The sequence below is a fragment of the Sarcophilus harrisii genome, chromosome 3 (assembly GCF_902635505.1).
Source record: "Sarcophilus harrisii chromosome 3, mSarHar1.11, whole genome shotgun sequence".
Taxonomy (NCBI): domain Eukaryota; kingdom Metazoa; phylum Chordata; class Mammalia; order Dasyuromorphia; family Dasyuridae; genus Sarcophilus; species Sarcophilus harrisii.
This window is the reverse complement of record NC_045428.1, coordinates 235,759,019-235,782,495: the sequence shown is the minus strand read 5'-3', so window position 1 is coordinate 235,782,495 and position 23,477 is coordinate 235,759,019. Positions and strand designations below refer to the sequence as shown.

The window sequence follows — 23,477 nt, the reverse complement described above, 5'->3', positions numbered from 1 at the left end:
AGATCTTGAAAGACTAGAGCTCTGGCTGAGCATGATACGAGAAATTAAATAGTTTATATTTGGGTTCAAAAAATGAACCTCATAAATACAACATGGAAGAAGCATAGTGGTCATCCATGTCATCTGTTTGACAAAGCAAAGGAAACTAGTTAGACAACTTTCTCAAATAATTTGGTTTTGAAGGGAAGAAGAGATATAGGATAATATCTACAGAGAATCATAGTAATCTTTTCTTGAGATGGGTTGGTTTGTAGCTATCAAGCTATCAAGGAAGAAAATAATAAATAGTGAGAGTTCAAAGTTAAGGAGAATAGGAATGATAGAAGGATCATGGAGAAGATGGGTAGAAACTAAAGTTGAGCATAAAATAGGAGAATCTTTTCCTTTTTGTGTGTCATGAACCACTTTAGCAGCCTACTGAAATCTGTAGCCCCCTGCTCAGAATAATATTTTTAAATGAATGAAATAAAATATATATGATTACTGAGTAAAACAGTTATATTGAAATGTGGTTGTCCAAAAATCATCTGTTTTTAATTCATGGACCCCAACTTAAGAACTTTTGATTTGAAAGGAAAAGGGCCAACTTTTTATTGCAAAAAGGAATGAAAGAGGAAATAATTGTCTGAATGATGTAAGTTGGGGAAAAGAGGAAGCTCTTAGAGAATGGCATAATTTTTTAAATTAAGGTATAAGATAAGATCTTCAGCAAAGAGTTGTATGGGAAAGCACAAGGAGAGATGAGAAAGGTTAGAAAGCCTCTAGAAATGGAATAATTCTCATTCTTATTTAAATTAGCATAAATTTGTGGTGGACCCAATGAGCATGGTTTAGTTATTTACTCCATCTTCATTCAACAGCTGAATAGGTACAATGGAGATAAATGGTAAGATTAATTCAAGATTCAGATTGGTAAAATGGGAATAGTGACAGGACAAGAGGCAAGGTATTTGAAAGTGGAGGACACTCTAGAGTTAATTTGGTTCACTAAGGGATTCAAAAATGGGAAAAAGGAGAGCCAGTGTAGAGGTGATGGCTTGGGAAGGAGCTAAAGGGTTGATAGGAATGCAAGTCACAATACAGGGTTCTGGATTATAAGATGAAATGTTAAAATATTATGATCAAATAAAAAAATTTGGGAATTCATAAGCATGGGAATAGAATATTTATGAGTATTGACAAAATCAAAGCTATCTCTGTGTAGTAAAATAGAAGAGTCTTTAAAATCAAGCAGATTGAAGAACTGATATGTTAGAGTATTTAAGGAAGCATCAATATGTATGTTGAAATCCTCTTGTATAAGACTGAAGTTAGAGAGAGGGCTCTAAGTTAGTCATGAGAAAAGGAGAATATCCTCATTATAGATAGATGAATGTCACTAGTAACTGGATTAGATGATAAATATGAATAGTATAGTCTTCAAAAGAGAAGTAGCTGAGTGAAGGTAGCAGAGAAAGAGTCTGGAAGAGACATTGGGGAACAAGGAGTATTATAATCATCCCACTACAACCAGTGAGCTGGGGTATAACTGAAAGTACAATTGTCTTAGAAAGAGTATTAAGAGAAATAATGTCTTCAGAAAGGCACCATGTCTTAATGAAGGCCATGAAATACAAGGAATGAGAAAGGGAGAGGTTTAAGATGAAAAGAAAGTTCTTAACTGAATCAGTCAGAGAGATTTGTAATGGGATATTAGGGTATACTTGCTTTGAGATGAATAGGAGTAAAGGATAAGACAATTAGGGATGTACATCTCAGCAACTGAAGTGGGAAGAGCATGGGGGAGGGGGTGGAGATAGAAGTGGGTTAACCTTTCAGGAATGAGTCCAGGTAAAGTAAAAAACGTTGGAAAAAATCAATTGTGGGATAATTAAACTCTCCTTCTACAAGGCCCAATAGCATGGCAGGTGATGATGTGTCTTATGAAACCCCAAGAAATCCACCAAACAGCAGGATAGAATAGGAATAGATATGGGAACCATATATGGGATTAGAAATTCTAGCCATACATTAGAAAAGATTCTAGAGACCCAGGAATCTGGGGACATGTGGCAGGTTATATTCAAGGGTGGACTACCTGGTTTTACCAACTTGAGAAAGTGCTAGGGTAGGGAAGCCAGGATAGATCTTATACTGGATTGTAAACTGTATGTTTATTGATACCACCTGTCAATGAACTAACTCTTTGCCTGTCACTACAGAACTGAAACTAGATATAGAAATAATGATGTTTGGAAAGTAGGAAATAGTTGATGGTCTGAGGATTGAACTGAAAAAACGACTTCCTAAGTATTCCTTATTCCCAGCAGCAAATAGCAGACTTTGTATGTTATGATCCTTTGTCATCAAATGCATCTAATGAACTCTTATCTGCATATAGACCACTGCTAAAATTTAAAACATGTATATTAACCTCATACTGACTACAATAGGAAAAATATTTGTAAATATTTTTGAAGGTCTTCTTGGAAAGTTATTAAAGCACCTTTCCATACTGGGATTGCTTGAAATTTTCTCTGTCCTTTATTAGGCTCGTGTTTCTGAATCATCAGATATTTTGCCAAAAAAAGATATCAGGAGAGTATAGAATATATCAATATTCCTAAAACAAGACACAAAATGGTTCTTGTAATACATTACTTGAGGCTGCTGACCTTCCTACAGAAGAAAAATGGAAGAATTTGTCTCTCAACCTTTAGCTTAGTCTTCTGCTTCTCTGACTACTGATAGATATCCATATGTTTCTTGATCTTTTTCTTCTTCTCTTTCAGTGGTTTGGACAGTGCTTCCTGTTTCCAAGTTGTCTCATTGATGAAAGGTTTGGCACAGGGAGGCAGATCGATTATCTGTACAATCCACCAACCCAGTGCTAAACTGTTTGAGCTCTTTGATCAGGTATACTTCATTTTACCCAATAGATATATTCCCTGAAATTGTATTCACATTTATTGTCTTTTTTATTGACTTATCAGATGGTACATAGTCTTCATATTTGTTTATATCTCTATCAACTCATTTTTTTTAAAGTCAGAATACTTTGGCAAATATTTGTTTAATTGAGTTGGATAAAATTGATCCAAAAAATAAAATTGTATGGGATGAAACAGTTGTCTTTTCATATCCTTTGACCATTTATCATTTGGGAAATGACTTGTATTATTATAAATTTGACTCTTCTTTCTATAAATTTTAGAAATGATTCTTTTTCAGAAACACTGGAAATAAAAATGTGTTTCCCAACTTTCTGCTTACCTCCTAATCTTGGTTGTATTTCTTTTGTTTGTAGAAAAACTTTTTAATTTAATGTAATAAAAAGTATCTGTTTTGCATTTCATATGTTCTCTAGTTCCTCTTTGGCCATAAATTTCTTCCTTTTTCAAATATCTGATAGGTAAATTGTTCCTTGCTCTCCTATCCTACTTTTTGCCTTCTTTTGGTATGCGGTGTGAGATGTAAGTCTATGCTGAATTTCTGACATACTATTTTCCAATGAAGCAGTTTCATATTGCTACTTCAAAAGAGAAATATGAAGCTATATTAAAGTGATCAAAAACCAGTCCATCTGCTGACTCTTCTTGTTTGGGGCATTTATCCCTTTAATGTTTTGCTTATACTTTTTTATGGAAAATTAAAAGTCCATGTAAAGATGAGCACTTGTACAAAAAAAGCTTTCAAACCCTCATTACATAAAGAAAAGGGAGCACTATACCACCTTTCCTTCTCTTTTCTCTCATATTATTTCATTTTTTTTTTTCTTTCAGCTTTATGTCCTCAGTCAAGGACAATGTGTATACCGGGGAAGAGTTTCAAATCTAGTACCTTACTTGAGAGATTTAGGTTTAAACTGTCCAACTTACCACAACCCAGCAGATTTTGGTAAGTATGAAAATTAATCCTCTCTTTTGTTCATTTTTATTCCAAACCAGAGGGAAGGAAAAGAACAAGAGTAGCTTCTACTTTTATCTGAAGTCTCTGCATCTGAAAGAAGTGATTTTCTTATCCTGAAAGCTTTACCCTACCTAGCTATACAAACTCTTTTGATGGAGTAGAAGGGATGGGAGCAATAAGTTTGGAGCTATGGTACTTATGGAAGAAGTGAAGAGCTCTCTCTTTCCTGCTTAATAACTTTGTTTCATAAATCCCTAAAAACTACTGCTCCCAGAGATCTGGTGCCTCAAGTGTCCCTTTTTACTTAACCAAAGCTTAATAATACAAATGAAAAGATATTTTTTTAAAAATGAAAAGTATACTTTGAGCCCTTTATTGATCTAACAAGATAATTTGAGAGTTTGGGTTTTTTTTTTTTTTGCTTTGTTTTTTTTTTTAAGGGCAATAATTTTAATCCCTCAAAAAAATCAGTTTGCTAAAAGGTTATCACTCTATTCTTAACTTGAAATATTCAGGGTTATTGTTTTTTTATATATCAAGTGGAAAAGCAACTGACATTAGTAATTACTTCTCAAAAATAATTCGTTTACATCCTTATTAAAGTGTTCTCTCAACAAGCCCAAGGCCACTAGTCTTCAATTCAGGCTTCTTTTTATGAAATGGCTAAAGACTTTTCTGAGTCCATTGTCTGTTACTAACAAAGAAGATCTTGATAGTAATATTAAGTTACTATAGAGTCTGTTCCTTACAAAAAGTCTAATGCACATTTTCCTAATGTTGCTTAATGTAGACAGCAGTTAGAAAATAATTTTCCAAGTGATTTTGCATAAAAGAAGATTCACATAAAGAAGAGTCTGAAATTGGGAAAAGTCAAAGAATGACAGAAGTAAAAAAGAAAAAGAGAAAGAGAGATTTAGGAGGTCAGATAAGAAAAAAAAATACAATGCATAATTTCAAAAAGGTTACAATAGCCAAAATAAATAGAGCAAAAAAATATGGAACAAGTATATTGTTTGTGTTTAGTTTCAGTGGTGTCTGAATCTTTGTGTACCACTTTTTTTCACTTTTTAATTATTTTTTCTAATTACATGTAAAAATATTTTTTATATTTTTTATTTGAGTTCCAATTGTTTCCTTTATATCTTCTCTCATCTCTCCCCTCATTGGAAAGGCAAGCATTTTGATACAGGTTATACATGTGCAATCATGCAAAACATATTTTCATATTAGTCATACTATGATCATTGTGAGTATAGCTAAATTATTCGCAGTTGATTATCCTACAATATTTTTACTATGTTTTCCTGGTACTTCATATCAGTTCTTGTATCTTTCCAGGTTTAGAAAGCATCCTGCTCATCATTTCTTATTGCAAAGTGTACTCCATCACAATCATGTACTACAACTTATTTAACCATTTTCCAATTTAGAGGTACCTCTTCAATTTCCAATTCTTTGCCAGACATTAAAAGAGCTGCTATAAATATTTTTGTATATTTAGGTCCCTTTCTTTTTAAAATCTTTTTTGACACACAGAACTAGTAGTGGTATTGTTGAGTCAAAGATTATATATAGTTTTATAGTCTTTTGGGCTTAGTTCCAAATTGATCTCCAGAATGTTTGGATCAATTCACATTCCATCAACAATGTACTAGTGTAGCAATTTTCTCATATTTCCACCAATATTTGTCATTTTCTTTTTCTGTCCGATTAGCCAATATTATCAGTGTGAAATGGTGCCTGAGAGTTACATTAGTTTTATTTCTCTAATCAATAGTGATTTAGAACATTTTTTCATGTGACTAAAGAGAGATTTGATTTCTCCATCTGCAAACTTCTTATTCACATCCTTTGCCCATTTATCAATTGGGTAATGACTTGTATTCTTACAAATTTGATTCAGATGTCTTTATATTTGAGAAATTATGCCTATATTGGAGAATTTGCTGTAATTCTCCCTTTACCCCAGTTTTTTATTGGCATTGGTTTTATATGTACAAGCTTTGCTTAATTTAATGTTATCAAAATTATCCATTTTATCTTTTCATATGATGAAATAAAGATAGAAAGTATTAGGAAATGCTATGCTATGCAGTAAATCAGAAAGAGGTTCCACATTCAACAAAGAGGGACCTAAACTTGTGTAGGATAGATTTATAGTATTATAAATCAGCAGCTCTGTTGTTTCCTGTGATCTATGGAAAAGAGTATTTTCTTTGCACCCTAGACTATGTCCTTAGCAAGAAGTAACTTTAGAAGCAAGCAGCAACTGTGTGTTTCTGACCCTAGGAACAGGCCCAATTCTCAGATCCAGCCCTTAGCTTAACCTACAGCAGAATAACTAGGGCAAAAAGATCAGATTGAAATGAAGTATGCAGTCTGTCACTCTGAATTATCAGATCTTTCCAGCTGGTTAGTAATAGTTGAGTCCATTAGCAATCTGCTGGAATTCCAAATAAAAACAATCCATAGGTTTTTTCCTCATATCTAAACTGAGGTCAGGAACTTGCCTAGCTCAGATAAGAACAGAAGTAGACTTTGTTCTGTGTCAGACCACTTTGGGAGCACTGAATGCTTAGAAGTTCACAGCCTGAACTGTCTATCCCTCAAGTCCTGAAATAATTTAACACTCACCAATCCAAGGTAGTAGGAGCAAGACCTTCACCCCAGAAGCGTTCAGAGTTGAATCTTAAAATCAAGTCTAAAGTCTGTAAGTAGGATGGAATAATGAAAAACAACAGCAGCAAAAGAATCCTAACAAACCTATTGTAGTGACTAGGATGTTCAAGACACACATCTAAAAGAAGAAAATGCTTCTAAAACATTTATTAGCAAAGCATCAATAAAATACACAGCCTGGCACATTCAATTAGAATTCTTGGAAAAGATGAAATAAGACTTTAAAAATAATTTTAAAAATTTTTATATAAAATGAGAACAGTAGAAGAAAAATTGGAAAATTATGAGTGTTGTCAAAAAAGTACTAGATATGGAATAGAAAGCTTGGCATGAGAGGCACTAAACCAGGTAACAAACCCTATGAAGATGAGAATGGAGCAAACAGAAGTTAATGATTCCATGAGATAAAAAGAAGTAATTTTTAAAAAGTTAAAAGACTGGAAAAATGGAAGAAAATGTAAGGTATCTCAAAACAAAGACAACTGACTTGAAAAACAAATTGAGAATAATTTGATTTATTAGACTACTGAAAGTCATGGCCAAAAAATAAAAAGAATCTAGATATCACATTTCAAGATTTTAAACAAAAACTTCTCAGATCTATTATTAGAATGAGTGATTATCTACTGAAAGAAATCCCTAACTTCAAACTCCATGGCAAAAATCCATATCTTTGAGGTCAAAGAAAAAATATATTGCAAACAGAAAGAATTCAAGTACAGAGTAGCTATGGTCAAGATCACATGATTCAAAAGTTATCAGTCTAAAGAAGAAGAGAGCTTAGAACACAATACTCCAAAAGACAAAGGATAAAAGCTTACAACCAAGAATAATTTATCCAGAAAATCTGATTATAATCATAGGAGAGAAAATGGTTCTTTAATGAAATAGAGAACTTCCAAGCATTCCTGATGGAAAGATGAGAACTGCCTAGAAACTTTAAAGTGCAGGCAATATGAGTCAAAACAAACAGAAAAGAGTAAAATGAATGGTCATATAAAATTAAGACAAGAATAAACCATTTGAAGTATAACATTGGGATGTGATACATATTTTTATTGTTCAAATTATTTTTTAATTATGTCTGACTCTTGTCATCCCACTTGTTATCCTATTTGGCAAAGATTCTTCAGCTCATTTTTCATATGAGAAAACTGAGGCAAAGTCAAGTGACTTGCCCAGGGTCACATAGCTAGTGTTTTTCTGAGACTAGGTGTAAACTCAGGTCTTTCTGACTCCAGGCTGCTCTTAAACTCAAGGAGACAAAGATTGAACAAGCTATTGTTAATAAATGTTATGGAATAAAATTGTGATATAAAAAATGATGAAAAACATGAGTTCTGAGAAATCTGGAAATATTTATATAAATGGATACAGAAAGCGATTAAATAGAACCAGAATTTCAGGGTTGTTATGAGGACAGAATGAAATATTATTTGTAAAGTGGCTTTTCCCAGAGCTGGCTGTGGAATATTGAGATCTCTGTCTTCCACCTCCTGTCACTAAACCCATGAAGTCCACTTTTAAGGATTGTTTGCCAAGGGGGAAGGAAAGGGGAGAGAGGGAGGAAGGTTCTGTTGGTTGCCTAAGGCACAAAAATTTTCAATTATGGCTGGTAATATATTTCAAACTCATACTAAATGCACATATTTTCTTTTAACAGAATAAGCTTAGTGTTAGCTAAATATAGGATGTGAAGGACTGAGGAATTTAATACAACTACTGTTTATAGAGAACTATGTAGAGACTATAAAAGACATTTATATTTCAAAACAAATTAAATGATTTGATTAGAAATTAGTGTGGGACAAGACCACCAGCTCAAATCAATCAAATAAATTAAGGAAATTTCTCAAGGAAAAAGCAGAAAGGAATTTTATTACAGTCTCACAGGAAAGGGTGTCTCCCTCCACACAAGCAGTTAGGCAAGGAGAAGCAAGGCTCAGATAACAGACAAGAATTATATAGGGGCCTAGGGTAACTCTCCCTATAGGCTAGATCTTTACCCTGATTAGTCAAGACAAATGACCTCACATTCTAGGTCATAAATGAGGAAAAACTTCTTAACCAACCACATCTTTAAGATTACTAAATTACCTTATATGGGAGTTTCAATACCAAGGTGGACTCAACTTAATCTCATATAGAAAAAGTCCCACTCTGAGTAAACCACTTATGGAGAAAGAAACCTGGTTCTGGAGCCCAGCCAACTTTCACTCTTTAGAACACTGTCTCCATCTTGTGAAACAGCTTTCACAGTTCACTAGGATAATGTCAAAGGACCTAGTAATATTCTCACAAGTATAATAGTTGGTCCTTTATTTATTGAGTTGAAAATAACATATTAGTGATTTTTGCCTATAAAGACATCTCTCACAGTGGATCTAAAAAGATAAAAATAATTTAGGCTGTAACTCATGTCCCTATAAAGAAGAATTAGCTCTTAGGGAATTAAACTTCATAGCCTTGATTGATTCTCTTTTGAATTCTGAAGTCATTTATATCTGCCCTGATATTTAATCTAAATGTGTCATCATTTTGTTTTATTTTTTGGCTTTTGTTTTTTCTCTTTTTGTTTTTCTCTTTGGTTTAGCTTTTGGTAACTATGTCCTCAAACAATTCTTGGGATTGTTTTTAATTTATAGAATCATTTAATCCCATTTTATTGCCGGATGTATTTTTTAAATGACATTTAGAGTCTAAACTTCACATAATCTTGGGGAGGGAGATGAAGATGGATGGGGGAGGAAGGGAAGAGACAAGAATAGAGCAAGGAAGGGAAAGAGGGAGGGAGAGGAAGGAAGAGAGAGAAAAGAGAAAGAAGAGACTTAGAGAGAGTCAGAGAAAGAGACAAAGACAAAGAGAAGTTCAGATGTAATTTAGGGGCTTGGGTTAAACTGTCTAAATATTAAAGCAAATATGAGAGAAACTATATTTAATTGTGTAGGTCTGGCAAAGATCTCAAACCATAGAAAGCTCAGGAAATAGCACTATAATCAACAGGTTAGAAGGGAATAAAACATACACATTTTTATTTATGTTTTTCTTGGTTGATACTTTTTGTGCACTGAAGTTTGAAAAGAAAGCTATGATTTTTCCTGAGAGGACTGAGTTAATTGGAAAGGGACAAACTATACCCTCAAAAGGGAATGAGCCCCTAGGTTCCATCCATGAGAAAGGAAAGAATTGAATGTTAAATAGGTGTCTTTAAATAAATCCTTTGAGAAAGTATATGTTGGCAACTCTTCTTGCCTACCTTTCCAATACCTTCTGTTATTTAAATTACTTATTTTTTAATACAAGATGAATATAACAATAGTAACATATAAAATTTTGGCAATATTATTTAATAATAATTATTAAATAATATTGCCAAAATTTTATATGTTACTATTATATTATATACTATTATATGTTTGTTTATATTATATTAACATATATAACATATAATTGTTTTCAAACATACACAATATTCCTCCTTCCTCCACAATAGCAATCTTATTATTTTATAGTAGTGAAATGTCTTTTATACAAATGAAGTTAGTACATCTCTAAATATTTATTGGCATCCTGTGACTAAACTTCATTTCTAAATATTTCTTCTAGTAATGGAGGTTGCATCTGGTGAATATGGTGATCAAAATAGTCGCCTGGTAAGAGCTGTACGGGAGGGTATGTGTGACACAGAATTCAAGAGAGAATTTGGGGGCGATGCTGACTTGAACCCTTTTCTTTGGCACCGGGCATCTGAAGAGGTAAAGTAGACAAAATGATTTAAGGGATTTCAATAGGAAATGTCAATCTTTTGAAATGGGAACAAGCGAGAAAACTGAATGTTATATTACATACTCGGTTACATGTGGCATTTTGGCAAACAAACTAAAACACTTCATTTTGGAGTTTGACTTTCTGTATTCTCTTTAATTTCTTCAGAACTCCATTTCTTCTGAAGGCTGTCACAGCTTCTCAGCTAGCTGTCTCACTCAGTTCTGTATCCTCTTTAAAAGAACATTTCTCAGCATCATGAGAGATTCGGTAAGACTACTTTATTTTGCTCATGTGCAAAAAAATTCTATTTGTATCCTTATAATAATGTCTTCCTGAATGTTCCTATGCTTTGAATAGGCATACCAGTTGTGATTCCTTAATCATGTCCAATCGTCTATGGCCCCACCTTAAGATTTTCTTGGCAAAGATACTGAAGTGGTCCTTTCCTTCTGTTCATTTTACAGATGAGGAAACTGAGGCAAACAGGGTTAAATGACTTTCCTGGCATCTCACAGTTAGTAAATGACTTCTACTTCTGAGGTCAGATATGAACTCCTGAGAATGAGTCTTCCTGATTCCAAGCCCAGTGTTCTATCTGTTCCACCACCTAGCTGCCCTATGCTCATTCTATGATTTCTAGTAATTGTGTTCTCTAACTAGGGCAACTGAAGTTTCAGAAGCCTCAAGGAGACTGATTCCTTGTTCATTAACTATGGTTCATTGGGATTATTTCCTTTCTTCCCTCCCTCTACTCCACATAGACAAATCCTATCCATTCTGGGAAGTGCAGGGCTTTTGAAGGCAGAGATAGGAGGATAATATTTTCCAGGGAAGTCAAACAACCACTATCACTATCATTTGGAGCACTATCTCACATTAAACCCTAAAAGAGAAAGTCCAGAAACCTTGAGCTAAAAAGCCTTGTGAATAGCAGTATCCCCAAAAGCACCAAATGTGCTACCATTAATGATAGATGAAATCATCATGGAGAGGAAGCCCACCTTCCCTATTATCTTCAGTAGCAAGTATTGATTAGAAAGCAAAAGTCAAATGGACAAAGAAGCTGTGGGAGTCATATCACCCCTAGACTACTAGTCTTACCTCCAGTTCAACTTTTACAATTCCTGTGAAGTGTCAATTGTTCTCACCAAGTCCTATTTTTCTATTATTCTTCATTCCTTCTATATGATAGACTGCCTTCTTTTCCAATTATATCTATTTTGGATGATGTTTCAATGCTATTTTTTGCATATAAGTCATCTTTGGCAATATGTAATAACCTTTTTGCATCTCTCCAATTCCCCTTTTGTTGATTCAAAAATCTGATTCTTCAACTATTGTTCCATGAGTTTGAAGCTTTATAGATCAATGCAAATATATTGACATTAAAATGTTAGATCTTTCAGGAGGAAAATTAGAGTCATTGAATATGGTACATTGAAAGTACTATATAATTTACCAAATTCAATAATGATTGTGATAATAGTAATAATTATATATTAATGAACCAGACTTCTTGATCAAAGAAGATCATGCAAGGAAACAGGAAAAACTGTTACAAATCACTGTAGGTTGCAAACATTTGACATCCACTGAATAGCCAACGAAACAATTTGGTGAACTAAATTATTATTCAGAAGCTAATTGACTTAAATAAACTAACAGGTAATAAATCCCCATGTGATAGAGACTTTCAAATATACTTGCAAATTCAACAAATAAAGTGTAAAGAACTGTAACATTATCACAAACAAAATGATGGCTATAATCACATTTCATTGATCCATAAAAATTTAATAGCAATATTTTATGATACTGCACTACACCAAATACTTATTCTCAAAGCTATATAGAATAAAAAATGTTTTTAAGCAGGGGCCCTCAAACTACGGCCCACAGGCCAAATGTGGCAGCTGAGGACAATTATCCCCCTCACCCAGGGTTATGAAGTTTCTTTATTTAAAGGCCCACAAAACAAAGTTTTTGTTTTTACTATTGTCCGGCCCTCCAACAATCTGAGGGACCGTGAACTGGCCCCCTATTTAAAAAGTTTGAGGACCCCTGATTTTAAAAGCATTAGTGAAACCAATCAAAACTGTGCGGGAAACTAGTTGAAGAAAAGATCATTCCCATCACCCTGGATGCCTCTTGTTTCAAAAGTAGTTTCAGTGAACCTACAAAAGATGTTCTTATATCCTAGTGTTTTTATTCAATTACAAAAAGCAGTTATTTTAAGAATAAAGGAATAACAGTAAGATTGAGACATATTCTAGTTTTTGTTTCTATTTTTATCCATTTCTAACTGAACTCCATCAAAGGATGACTTCTATGTTGTGAAACAATGATGGAGGATAGTGACAGAAGACATCTCAGTGATGAGATGAACACAAGCCACAATTTCCTTACTAACCAACGAAGAGTTCCTTCCCACTCACCCACCCAAATGCTAAGCATCCTTTACATGCTACCATTTTATTCCATTATATAAAAGAAAATCCAATAGTACTAAATCTTTATCTATTGTGATTGATACTGGCATGGAAGCTCTATTCATCTATGTTCTATTTAAAGAAATGAGACACATTCATACTTTGGTATAGCAAGGGGAGGAAATACAGCCACAAGCACTTCAAGTTCCAAATGTAAGGGAGGTACATTGAAATTCTGTCTCTAAGTAAACATATATTTTCAAAAACAGGAAAGTCTATAATAAAACAAAGAATTATATACTTTATCCAGCTGCTGCTACACCTAGAGATAAGTCCTTGAAAGCAAAGGAAACAAAAGTTGACAGGGTACTCTTTGCAACCCACAAATTAGAAACTCTGGTATCCCCAACCTTATTTTTTTGTTTGCCATTCTCTATAACCAAAAGGCCCTTGATGAGGAAATGATCATGCCTCCTAAAAACTATAAATTTGGAGCAATCTTTCCATTTATTCTTTATATGAGAGCCTCATCCTCATTCAATGCTATATTCACGAAAGTGATTAAAAACATGAATTTTTAAATCATATGCTAATACTACACTGTGTTGATACTCCACCAGCTAGAATAGTAATTTTATAAATAGCTAGCATTAGATAATGATGCCAGGAAGTAAAGTTATAAAGGAAAACTAGAAGTCATTTACAGACTGTCCCATAAATTAACATAGCACAACAGTTTCTTGCAAACTGTCTCATAAATTAACTAAGGCTATATCCTGATTCTGTGCACCAAATTAAAGGAAGCTAGCTATCTAGGCCTTAATGTAACAGTATCTTGGTTCTGCTAACCACCTTTAAGTCTTCAAGTTTCAGAAAAGCTCCAGGTATATACAATTAGAGCAAAACATCCTAGAAAAACAATATTATGCTAATGAACTATCTCTAAGGTGCTGCTTATAACTTTGAGAAGATATGCATATATTAATGAACTCAGCTTAATCTGGCATGGGTAAGAGATAGTCTGTCTTCCATCATCAAATCTCTACAAAAATGGAACCCTAAATCCATGTTCTATTCAAGTAATCCTCCACCTACAGTTATGTTTCTATTTCTCTCTCCCATATCCTCTATCCTTACACTTTCCACCTCTGTACTCCCTAACTTTATACTCCAGTATAAAGCAATCACAAGGAATACTAAGTATTCTGTAATATTTAGTAGATAACAATGAACAACTCAGTGAAGATACTTTTGCTCAATTTAATCAACTTGAAAGTATTCTCAGTGCATTCCCCTTTTGTATATCCTTCTCTTGCTGTAAGTAAATAACTAAGTTAATTTTTGATTAATTGCTTAATGATCCACAGTGAATCATTTTGTTCTACTGTGGATGCTGGTCTGAATCAGGTCCAGAGCAGAACATATAGCATCACAGAGGAAAAAAATACCTAAGCTGAATGTTGAGAGCAATATATAAATGATAATCTAAGAAATAAAATGTTAAATGGTACAAGAAGTTACTGACAAATTTTCATTATTACCTATTTGCTTTCTATTTTATAATTAATTTAATACAAAATTAACCAAAATAACAGGAGTAAAATGTGTTTTCCTTTAGGTATTAACACATTTAAGGATCACATCACACATTGGGATTGGACTTCTCATAGGCTTGCTATATTTAGGAATTGGAAATGAGGCAAAGAAAGTCTTGAGCAACTCTGGTTTCCTCTTCTTTTCCATGTTGTTCCTCATGTTTGCTGCACTAATGCCTACTGTCCTCACCTGTGAGTAACAATATCAGAAAAATCTGCTATTAATAACTGTTAATAGCATTAGTCTACATTTTCACTAAATTCAGGAGTCGTTATTGGAAAACTGTTTGAATATGAAATATGTTCTTGGAAAAAATACTTTTCGTAAGCTGAAATATTTGAATTTCATAAGAGGACTACAAAGACATTGCAATATTTAATTTAATCTAAAGAAATGTATTTCTTATGGAATTTTGAGTACCAATATCAGTGGTGGCAGAGATACTTCTAAAAATTCTTCAAATCATTCAGTGGCAATATAAATAACTATCTATTCTAGAACCATATGAAGCTTCTATTGACTAGTTCTTTAGACTGATGGTGCTTTTGATAGACTAGTTTTACTTAATATGGTTGTAATATCTGTTAGAATTAAATATCAGGAGAACACAAATATTTTTGGAAAAAATTTTTTTGGTTTGTTTTGTTTTGTTTTTTGCTGAGGCAATTGGGGGTAAGTGACTTGTCTAGAGTCACACAGCTAGGAAGTGTTAAGTATCTGAGACCAGATTTAAACTTAAGTCCTCCTTACTTCAGGGCTGGTGCTCTATCCACTGTGCCACCTAACTACCTCCCAAATGGTACTTTTTTAAGTTTGGAAAAGCAATCCACATTATGTAGTTGATTTTGTTCTCATTCCAGATCCATAGTTGGAGTTAGGGGAGAAGGAAAAATTCAACTGATCTAGAAAGAATTCAAGCATGAAAATCTAAATATTTATAATTAAAATCTAAAATGACTCTCATTGTCATCTGACTTATTACAGTTATCGCTTCCACATCACAAAGGTTATGATCATGATGCTCTCACAAATTAGAAAATCCACATAAAAATTTTTGGCCCTCCCTTGTATCAGAAAAAGTCTGATTTTTTTTTTCATTTTCCTTTTATGGGGTATTTATGGTATCATATGGCAAAATTTGGGTTCAGTATTTGGTCATAGGCTCTCTGTTATCTGCTGGTCTTCATGTGTCATCTGTTGCTTCTTTTCAAATTCCCATTTAAATCTGCATGCTGACCCATGACATACTGAAATCACTTTGGGGAAAGTCACGATATAGAAGGGATAATTGGATTTAGATAATTATAAAATATTTTAGCAATTTGACTTGAACATAAAAGGTCATGTCATTAAAAGACAATGGGATTAGGTATGTTCTGCAATTACAAGATGAGAGAGAATTTGATGACCATGTATTTAAAATCAGCCAAAGTCAGGAATTCAGGTTAAGGGAAAATCTTCAATCTTTATTCTCTGTGGAGATGAAAGGGGATAGGAGAGGGATCAGAGGTGAAGGAGGATCGTGATAGCAATGTGTGCAGCTGCGACAAGGCAGCCAGCAGTCTTTCTCCACCTCTCTTTCTGCCCCTCTGCCTCCACCCACCAAAATCGTCATTTCCTATATAACACATCAGGACTTGCACAAAGAGTGGGCAGGGGCCATTCTTTCTCCAAACATATATATTAATAGAGTATGGTCCAATTACTATTTAACCTCACATGCTTGGGACCTCAGTGCATCAACTCGAGCTTTAGCCCATTACAAGAATTCATGACCAAATGGGGAAATAGAATAGATTACAAAAAATAGGAAAGATTATTTAGTTATATGCAGTTGCAAAGTTTTTGTTCTAACAAAATCAGCAAAGTTGGGATAAGAAAGAAATCTGTTAATGGGGGAATATATTTGCATAAAATATTCTTGATAAGAGTTTATATCCAATTTATATATATGAAATTAACACAGATATTGATCCCAAACCCTATTTTACTGGATTAGTGGTAACAGGATATGAAAAAACAATTCTCAAAAAAAGAAATGAAATCTATTAACAGCCATATCAAAAACATAGATCACTGATAATAAAAAGAAATGCAAATCAAAGCAGCTGTGAATTTTTTACCTTTTATGTAGAAAATTAGCAAAGATCACAAAAGTAGAAAGTGAATGTAGGAAGATTGTGGGACAGTTAATCCATTATTACACCATTGGTGGAATTATGAATTTACCCATACATTCTGGAACTAAATTTGAAATTATGCTTTTAAAAAGTGACTGATATTTCCCTACACTTTTAGTGTAAAGATAATGTTCTAGGCATATTGTCCAAGAAAGTCAATTCGAGAAAGACAAGTTTTATATATTCAACTCAAAATTATTCTTAACAGCACTTTCTGTGCTAGTAATTAACTGGAAACAAAGTAGATGCCTATCAATTAAAAAATAGCTAAACAAGCTATAGTACATACTTATAATGAAATATTATTACTTTACCATAAGAAATAATGAATATGAAAAATTCATAGTAGCATCTAAGATTAAAATGAAATTTCAAGGAGTAAAATAAGTAGAACTATGACAACAAAATGACAGTGTACATAACATTATTAACAAAAAATAAAATGACAGGACTACAAATTTAATGTTCTTTAATTATAATGACAAAATTTGGTCCCAAAGATGAGTTTTAAAAATGTATTTCTCAAAATAAAATAAAATGTACCTCTGTTCTTTTGATGAGGTTTAGGTTTGGGGGTTCCCTTTAGTAGGGAACCAAATAATAAAGTCTAGATTTAGGGAACCAAAATGAGATTAGGGTTTCTGGTGGTCAAGGAATTAAATGATAAGGTCTAGTGGCAGGTTTGGGGTTCAGGGAACCAAATGGAGAGGTTTGGCTCCCCTACACCTTCTTGGGATTTGGCGCAAGGATAGGAAGTTTTGGGGAACTCCCTTCTAGTGGCGCAGAGATTCTCTGTAAAGGAATTTACACGCCTGAAAACCTAGATTGATAAAAGGTTTATTATAGGGATTGGGAAGTAAGGTTAGAAATCCTGACAGAGAGGCATAAAGTCTCATTAAGGAAATAAGTGAGGGTAAAGAGAGTGTGGCACTAGAAAAGAATATTATCCAGTGGAGAGAGGCTTCCTTGGCATAGCCTAGCTTGGCATAGCATGGCATGTTTAGAACCTCTGCAAAGAGAGGATTTTAGATTGGCTCTTTTATAATGGGAGTTTTGGCTATAAACTGAAGGGAGCTTGTGGGTGGAGTCCCAAATTGGCTCATCTACTAGTTGGGTTTCAGCTTGAGCTGGAATTTGAATAGAATAGAGTTGAAATTCTTTTCCTAAGCACTAGAATCAGCCCCACCTAGATAGAATGAAACTGTCTTATTTCCCTCTGGCAGGGTCTCTCACTGAGGCAGAGTTGAAGGAAATTTTCTCCTTCAAGGATTTTTAGAGTTTCAGGGTTCCTTCTTCATTTTCACTGCACAGATAAAATAAGGAATATTTCATTATTGGATATTATGTTGGTTGGCTTTGATAAATTGCCTTGTTTTTCCTTGTGTTAAATTATTATTTTAAAAAATGACCCATAAGGTTGAAAGAGAAAATATATATTAAAAATGGATGTGATTTTGAAAATTTTAAAAGATATCAATAAAAAAATATTTTAAAAAGGAAAACAAGATTTATTAGAAATTTTTTTCAAACTAGGGATACATTTTGTGATGTAAATTTTTTCTAATACAGTTAAGCTTGAGATACTTAAGATACAAAGTATTCAAGTATTGTAACAGCTTTTTCTCTTTTAACATTGATAGCTGATACTGAGTCATTGGACAGGATAAGATCAGAAACTAAAAATCCATCATATTTTACATGTCATAGTATTCATTACTAATATTTGTTTCATATTCTCTGTAGTTCCTCTTGAGATGGGAGTTTTTCTTAGAGAACATCTGAACTATTGGTACAGTCTAAAGGCCTACTATCTGGCCAAGACCATGGCTGATGTTCCCTTTCAGGTAAATTAATATTATAGTATTATTTGAGAAGGGAAATATTTTCTGTTTTCTATTGTAAAGGGTGGCAAACCATTAATTTCATTAGATTGTGGTTTTCTAGAAAAAAAAGACAGAATAAAAATAGAGTAAGCTATCACACTACAGTAGTGTTTCCTGTCTTAATTTCCTGTCTGAGCAGAAAGTATATGTTGTCTCCTAATTTCCTAAAAAAAAAAAAAAAAAAAAAAAAAAAAAAAAAAAAGTTATTTGATACAATGTTACTGATCAACTAATTCTATTAATAAGCATCATTGCCACAGAGCACAATATATAAGGAATAGGAGTGTAACGTAATTAAATCTTGTTGCTTGGGCTTTATCACTTTATGTATGGAAAACATCTCCATGTTAATAATTCATGCATTTTCTTTGTCAGATCATGTTTCCAGTAGCCTATTGCAGTATTGTATACTGGATGACTTCTCAGCCATCTGATGCTCTCAGATTTGTCCTATTTGCAGCATTGGGGACAATGACATCACTGGTGGCTCAGTCTCTGGGTCTCTTGATTGGTGCAGCCTCCACATCATTACAGGTATAAAGTGAAAAAAACTATATATTTTATATTTTAAGTAGGTATTTGAGATAGCTATCATTTCAACTGATTGTTAATCTTGACATATCTTCCTAAACCTCTAAGGAAATCCTAAAACTGAGCTCATGATATTATGCTTAGATAATATTTTATGTTTATTATGAACTGAAACATAGAATTTTAGGAGAGTGTTTTGTTATTCCATCCAGAATGAGCTTCATTGAACTGGTTCTGGATTTATTAATTCCTGTTTTGATAGATGGTCACAGGTCAGAAAATCACTTCCTTATGCCCACTGTCACCCTGCTACACATGTACATATTACTTTTCTTCTACCAGAGATAGGACTTGACTCAGTTTACTTTACTGGTTTTTTATTATAACCAGTGTTTTGCCTTTTGCATTCTTTTTACTCAGTTTCCAATGGAAAGGCCTTAGTAGTTTAATCAGTCTATAAAACCAGCAAACATTGATTAAGTACCTATTTTGTGCCAGGCATTGTACCAGGTATTGGAGAGACAAAAAAAAAGTGTCTTGTCCTCAAGGAGCTTACATTTTATCAGAGGAGATAATGTATACTTGTCTATATTAAGCAAAACAAAACAAAACACCACTATACACACCACAAGATTATTGGGGGGAGGATGGGGAAGACAAACTTTTGGCTGGAGGTATGAAAAAAGACTTTAAGAAAGTGATATTTGACATGAGTTTTGAAAAAAAAATAAAAGACACATAGTTGGAAGAGAGGAGGGAGAATATTCCAGGTTTGGGGAACTGCCAGAACAAAGGCTCAAAACAAGATCTGAAATACTGTATGGGAGGAGCAGCAATAAAGCCTGTCTAGCTGAACTAAAGACTACAGCAAAGGGAGTGATATACAACAATGGCTATATATGGGCTCAGGAGATTTCACCACCTCTCTCTCCACTAGAGGGCCCCACTCCTCTGAGTCCTGGATTTATGCATACAAAGAAACTGAGTTTAAACCTGGGGAAATCTGACCTCTATAGGGAAGGATTTTACTTTTATTTTCTTATATCTTTGAATCTTTATATCCCTGGGATAAAATACTTAAACCTCAGGATTTGATTCTTGGAATAACAATGATAATAATAATGACTAGTATTGGTATAGTACTTTAAGTTTTAGAAAATTTATCTATGTTATCTTATTTGATCCTCAATAACCTTGGGATGCAGGTGAATTATTTTCCCCATTTTTTCAGATGATGAAACTGAAACTGTGTGAGGTTGAATGACTTTTCCAGTCACACAGCATGAGAATGTTCAAGACAGAATTTGAGTTCATCTTCCTCACTTTAAGTCTAATTCTAAGACATCTAATATATCTAAGGTTTTTAACCAAAAACTCAGTATATAATGTAGATATCAGGTATCTCACTGCCTCTACCCTAAGAAATGCTTAAAATATACAAGATCCACAAAAGTTCATTGATATAAAAACACAAATAAACTTAAAATTGCTATTCTATTCTCTTCGGAGCTTGATACTTAAAACATCAAATAAATCAACAAGTACTAAGTATTTTAAGGAATTTTTCTATTTGTTGGAAAAATTGAAAAGAAATGCAAAACTAGTGTCCCTTACTTAAAGGGACTCACATTCTGTTGAATGTTGGATACAGTCTCCGGTCTACTTAGGCAGTATTTTATATTCCATCTTGACTCTATACTATCCATCTTATTTCCTTTATGTCTTCTAGAAAGCTAACCCAGATAGTGACTTATCCTTTGGCCAGTGATTGTCTTTTCTAAGATATGAGAGTTGATCCAATCAATAAATGAAAAAGTATAGGTAGAGAAAAAGGCCTATGATAGAACCTTAGTGCAAAGACATAGCTAGGGGATATAATATCGATGATAAAACAGCAAGAGAGATTGAGAAGGACAAATTGGACAGCTAGGAAGAGAAAGAAGAGAAAACAATATCACAATAATCCAGAGAGAAGATAACCAGAAATAGAAGATAGTTAACAGTGTCATGTGCTGCAGAGAAGTGAAGCAAAAATGGTGACTAGTAAAATTCCTAGGAGATTTGGCAACAGAGAACTTGTAACTTTGAAAAACACAGTTTCACTTGAGTAATAAAGTCAGAAAATATGATGAAAGTGGTTGAGAAGTGAATGAGGAGATAGGTGGAAGCAAAGAGTGTGGGAATGTGGGAATGTATCTTCTGAGCATCTTTTAAGGATGTGAGGGTTTCAGATATGTTTTTAGATACAGGTAAAAAGCCGATAGAAAGGGAGAGATTAAAGAGTAGAAAGAGAAGGCATAATTAAGGCAGACATCTTTTGGAAATGATAGGGGGGAGGAAATGATGCAGGGAAACCAATCACAAGATCATTGAAATAGTGCAGGCATGAAGTGATGATGTCCTACACCACTGTAGTCTCAGTGTCAGAGGAGAGAGGGGATGTATGAATATAAAGGGTAAGAGAGAATGAAGAGTCGAAGTTGACACCTAGGTTACAAATCTGGGTGACTAGGAGGATGGTGATACTTTTGAAAGTAAGAGGAAAGTTAGGAAGAGAAGAGACTGGATTTTTTTTTAATTTGTTTTTTAAGATGGGAGGAAGGGGAGGTTAGTAAGTTTACTTTTGAACATGGGGAGTTCAAGATTTCCAGTAGACAAATGGAGACATGAAACTGGAGACTAAGAGAGAGGTTATTGTTGTTATTCATTCATTTAATCATGATTGCGTGACCCCATGGACTTTATCCAGGGGATTTTCTTAGCAAAGATATTGGAGTGCTCTCCCATTTCCTTCTCCAGTGTGTCCCCATTTTACAGATGAGGAATTGCAGCAAATAGGGTTTAAGTGATTTGCCCAAGGTCACAGAACTAGTGTCTGAGGCTGGATTTGAACTCAAATCTTCTTGACTCCAGGCCCAGTGATCTATTCATTAAGTTACCTAACTGCCCCAAGAAAGAGGTTAGGGCTGGACATATAGATATGAGAATTGCTTGAAAATAGAATCCATAGGAATTTATGAGTAATGAGTAATTACTCATGAGTAAATGAGTAAAAAAAAAATAATGAAGAAAGGAGTAATGAGAGAAGAGGCCCCAGAATAGAGCCTTGAAGTACACAAGCAGGTATGATCTGGATAAAGAACCAGTAGATAAGAGTCTCCTCTTCACCAGGAAAAAAAGTGACATGAAAACCTTGTTGCATGTCCTTTGTACTCAAAGAGGACCATGACACCAGGGAAGTGATACCATGACATGCAAGTGAATTGGATTTAAGTGAGAGAGGGCTGGGCAAGGTCACCTGCCTCATGTTCCCCTCCAGAGTCAATGGGGGTTCATCAAAACTGCTGGACATACCTAGAGAGAAGAGAGTATCAAGAAGAAGAGGGAAACCAACAGTATCAAAAGCTGCAGAATAGTAGGGAAGGGTGAAAACACAGAGAGCAGTTTCACTTGAAAGATGAGGTTGGAGTCTCTATTTTTGATATGAGAAGATCTCCATGAAAGTGATAGAAGAAATATGAAAATAAAAGCTAGAAATTGTATATATAGGAGAAACACATCTAAAATCAATAAAGAACATATATTGTCAGAATCCATTTGTCAGATGACTGTGGTTAGCTAATTTTCCATGGTGAATGTGGGGGTAGAAGAGAGCATGCAAGAAAGTATCATTTTATAAAAACGAAAGTCATCAATAAAATAGTTTCGTAAAAATAAATAAATAAATGCAGAATGAAAATAAAAGGCTAAAACAATTTATTATGCCTTAAGTGATTCAAGTTAATCATGAGTTAAAATAAATAAAAATACACACTCTCAAAGGAGATAAAAAGGAAAACTACACTATGTTGAAAGTTTCCATAGAAAAAACAGAATTTCAATACTAAACAAATATGCACCAAACTAAATAGCATTTAAATTCATAAAGAAAGTTAATGAATCACATTTGGAAAAACATATTTAACAACTCAATAATTGTAGGAGATGATGTTCTTCCAGAGGTAAATAAATCTAATATAGATAAAAAAGAGAAGCATATTGAATAATATAATTCAATAATCAACATAATTCAATTATATTGAATTCTACATACAGTTAGAGACACTAAATTCTAAAATTAAGCATTTAAAAAAATCCATTTTTCTTAGCACTATTGCTATATTACTATACTTAGCCCTAGTACTATATTGTACCTTTAAAAAAAATTTCTATGCAGAGATAATAGTCAATAAAATGATAAAATGTACAAATTAATTTTTAAAACTGAAATAATAAATACCTCTTTTAGAGACCCTAGAACATACAAAAAATTATTAATATAAGAAACAACCAGAATTTACAGCTCTAAATGAAGTTCATGATGTTGGCTAGAATCCTAAATTGAATAATTGAAACAACATAACTATGTAAGAGAGACAAAAGCTTAGACGATTTTCTGAAATGCAACTTTAATGAAGTGCTTAAAGGAAAAATCATATTTTTGGAAAATATGTATTAATGAATTAGAGAAAAACAGTATTAAG

The 23,477-nt window shown here is 33.5% G+C and overlaps 1 protein-coding gene across 1 annotated transcript in view; it reads left to right on the top strand.

Moving 5' to 3' along the window:
• ABCG1 (ATP binding cassette subfamily G member 1) overlaps positions 1-23,477 on the top strand; it is a 94,029-nt gene that overhangs the window by 54,780 nt on the left and 15,772 nt on the right. The window contains exons 7-13 of the mRNA XM_003763379.4: positions 2,772-2,895; positions 3,762-3,876; positions 10,174-10,322; positions 10,501-10,602; positions 14,383-14,551; positions 18,284-18,384; positions 18,799-18,957. Of these exons, the coding sequence (XP_003763427.1) occupies positions 2,772-2,895; positions 3,762-3,876; positions 10,174-10,322; positions 10,501-10,602; positions 14,383-14,551; positions 18,284-18,384; positions 18,799-18,957 (919 nt within the window). The remainder of the gene's footprint in view (positions 1-2,771; positions 2,896-3,761; positions 3,877-10,173; positions 10,323-10,500; positions 10,603-14,382; positions 14,552-18,283; positions 18,385-18,798; positions 18,958-23,477) is intronic.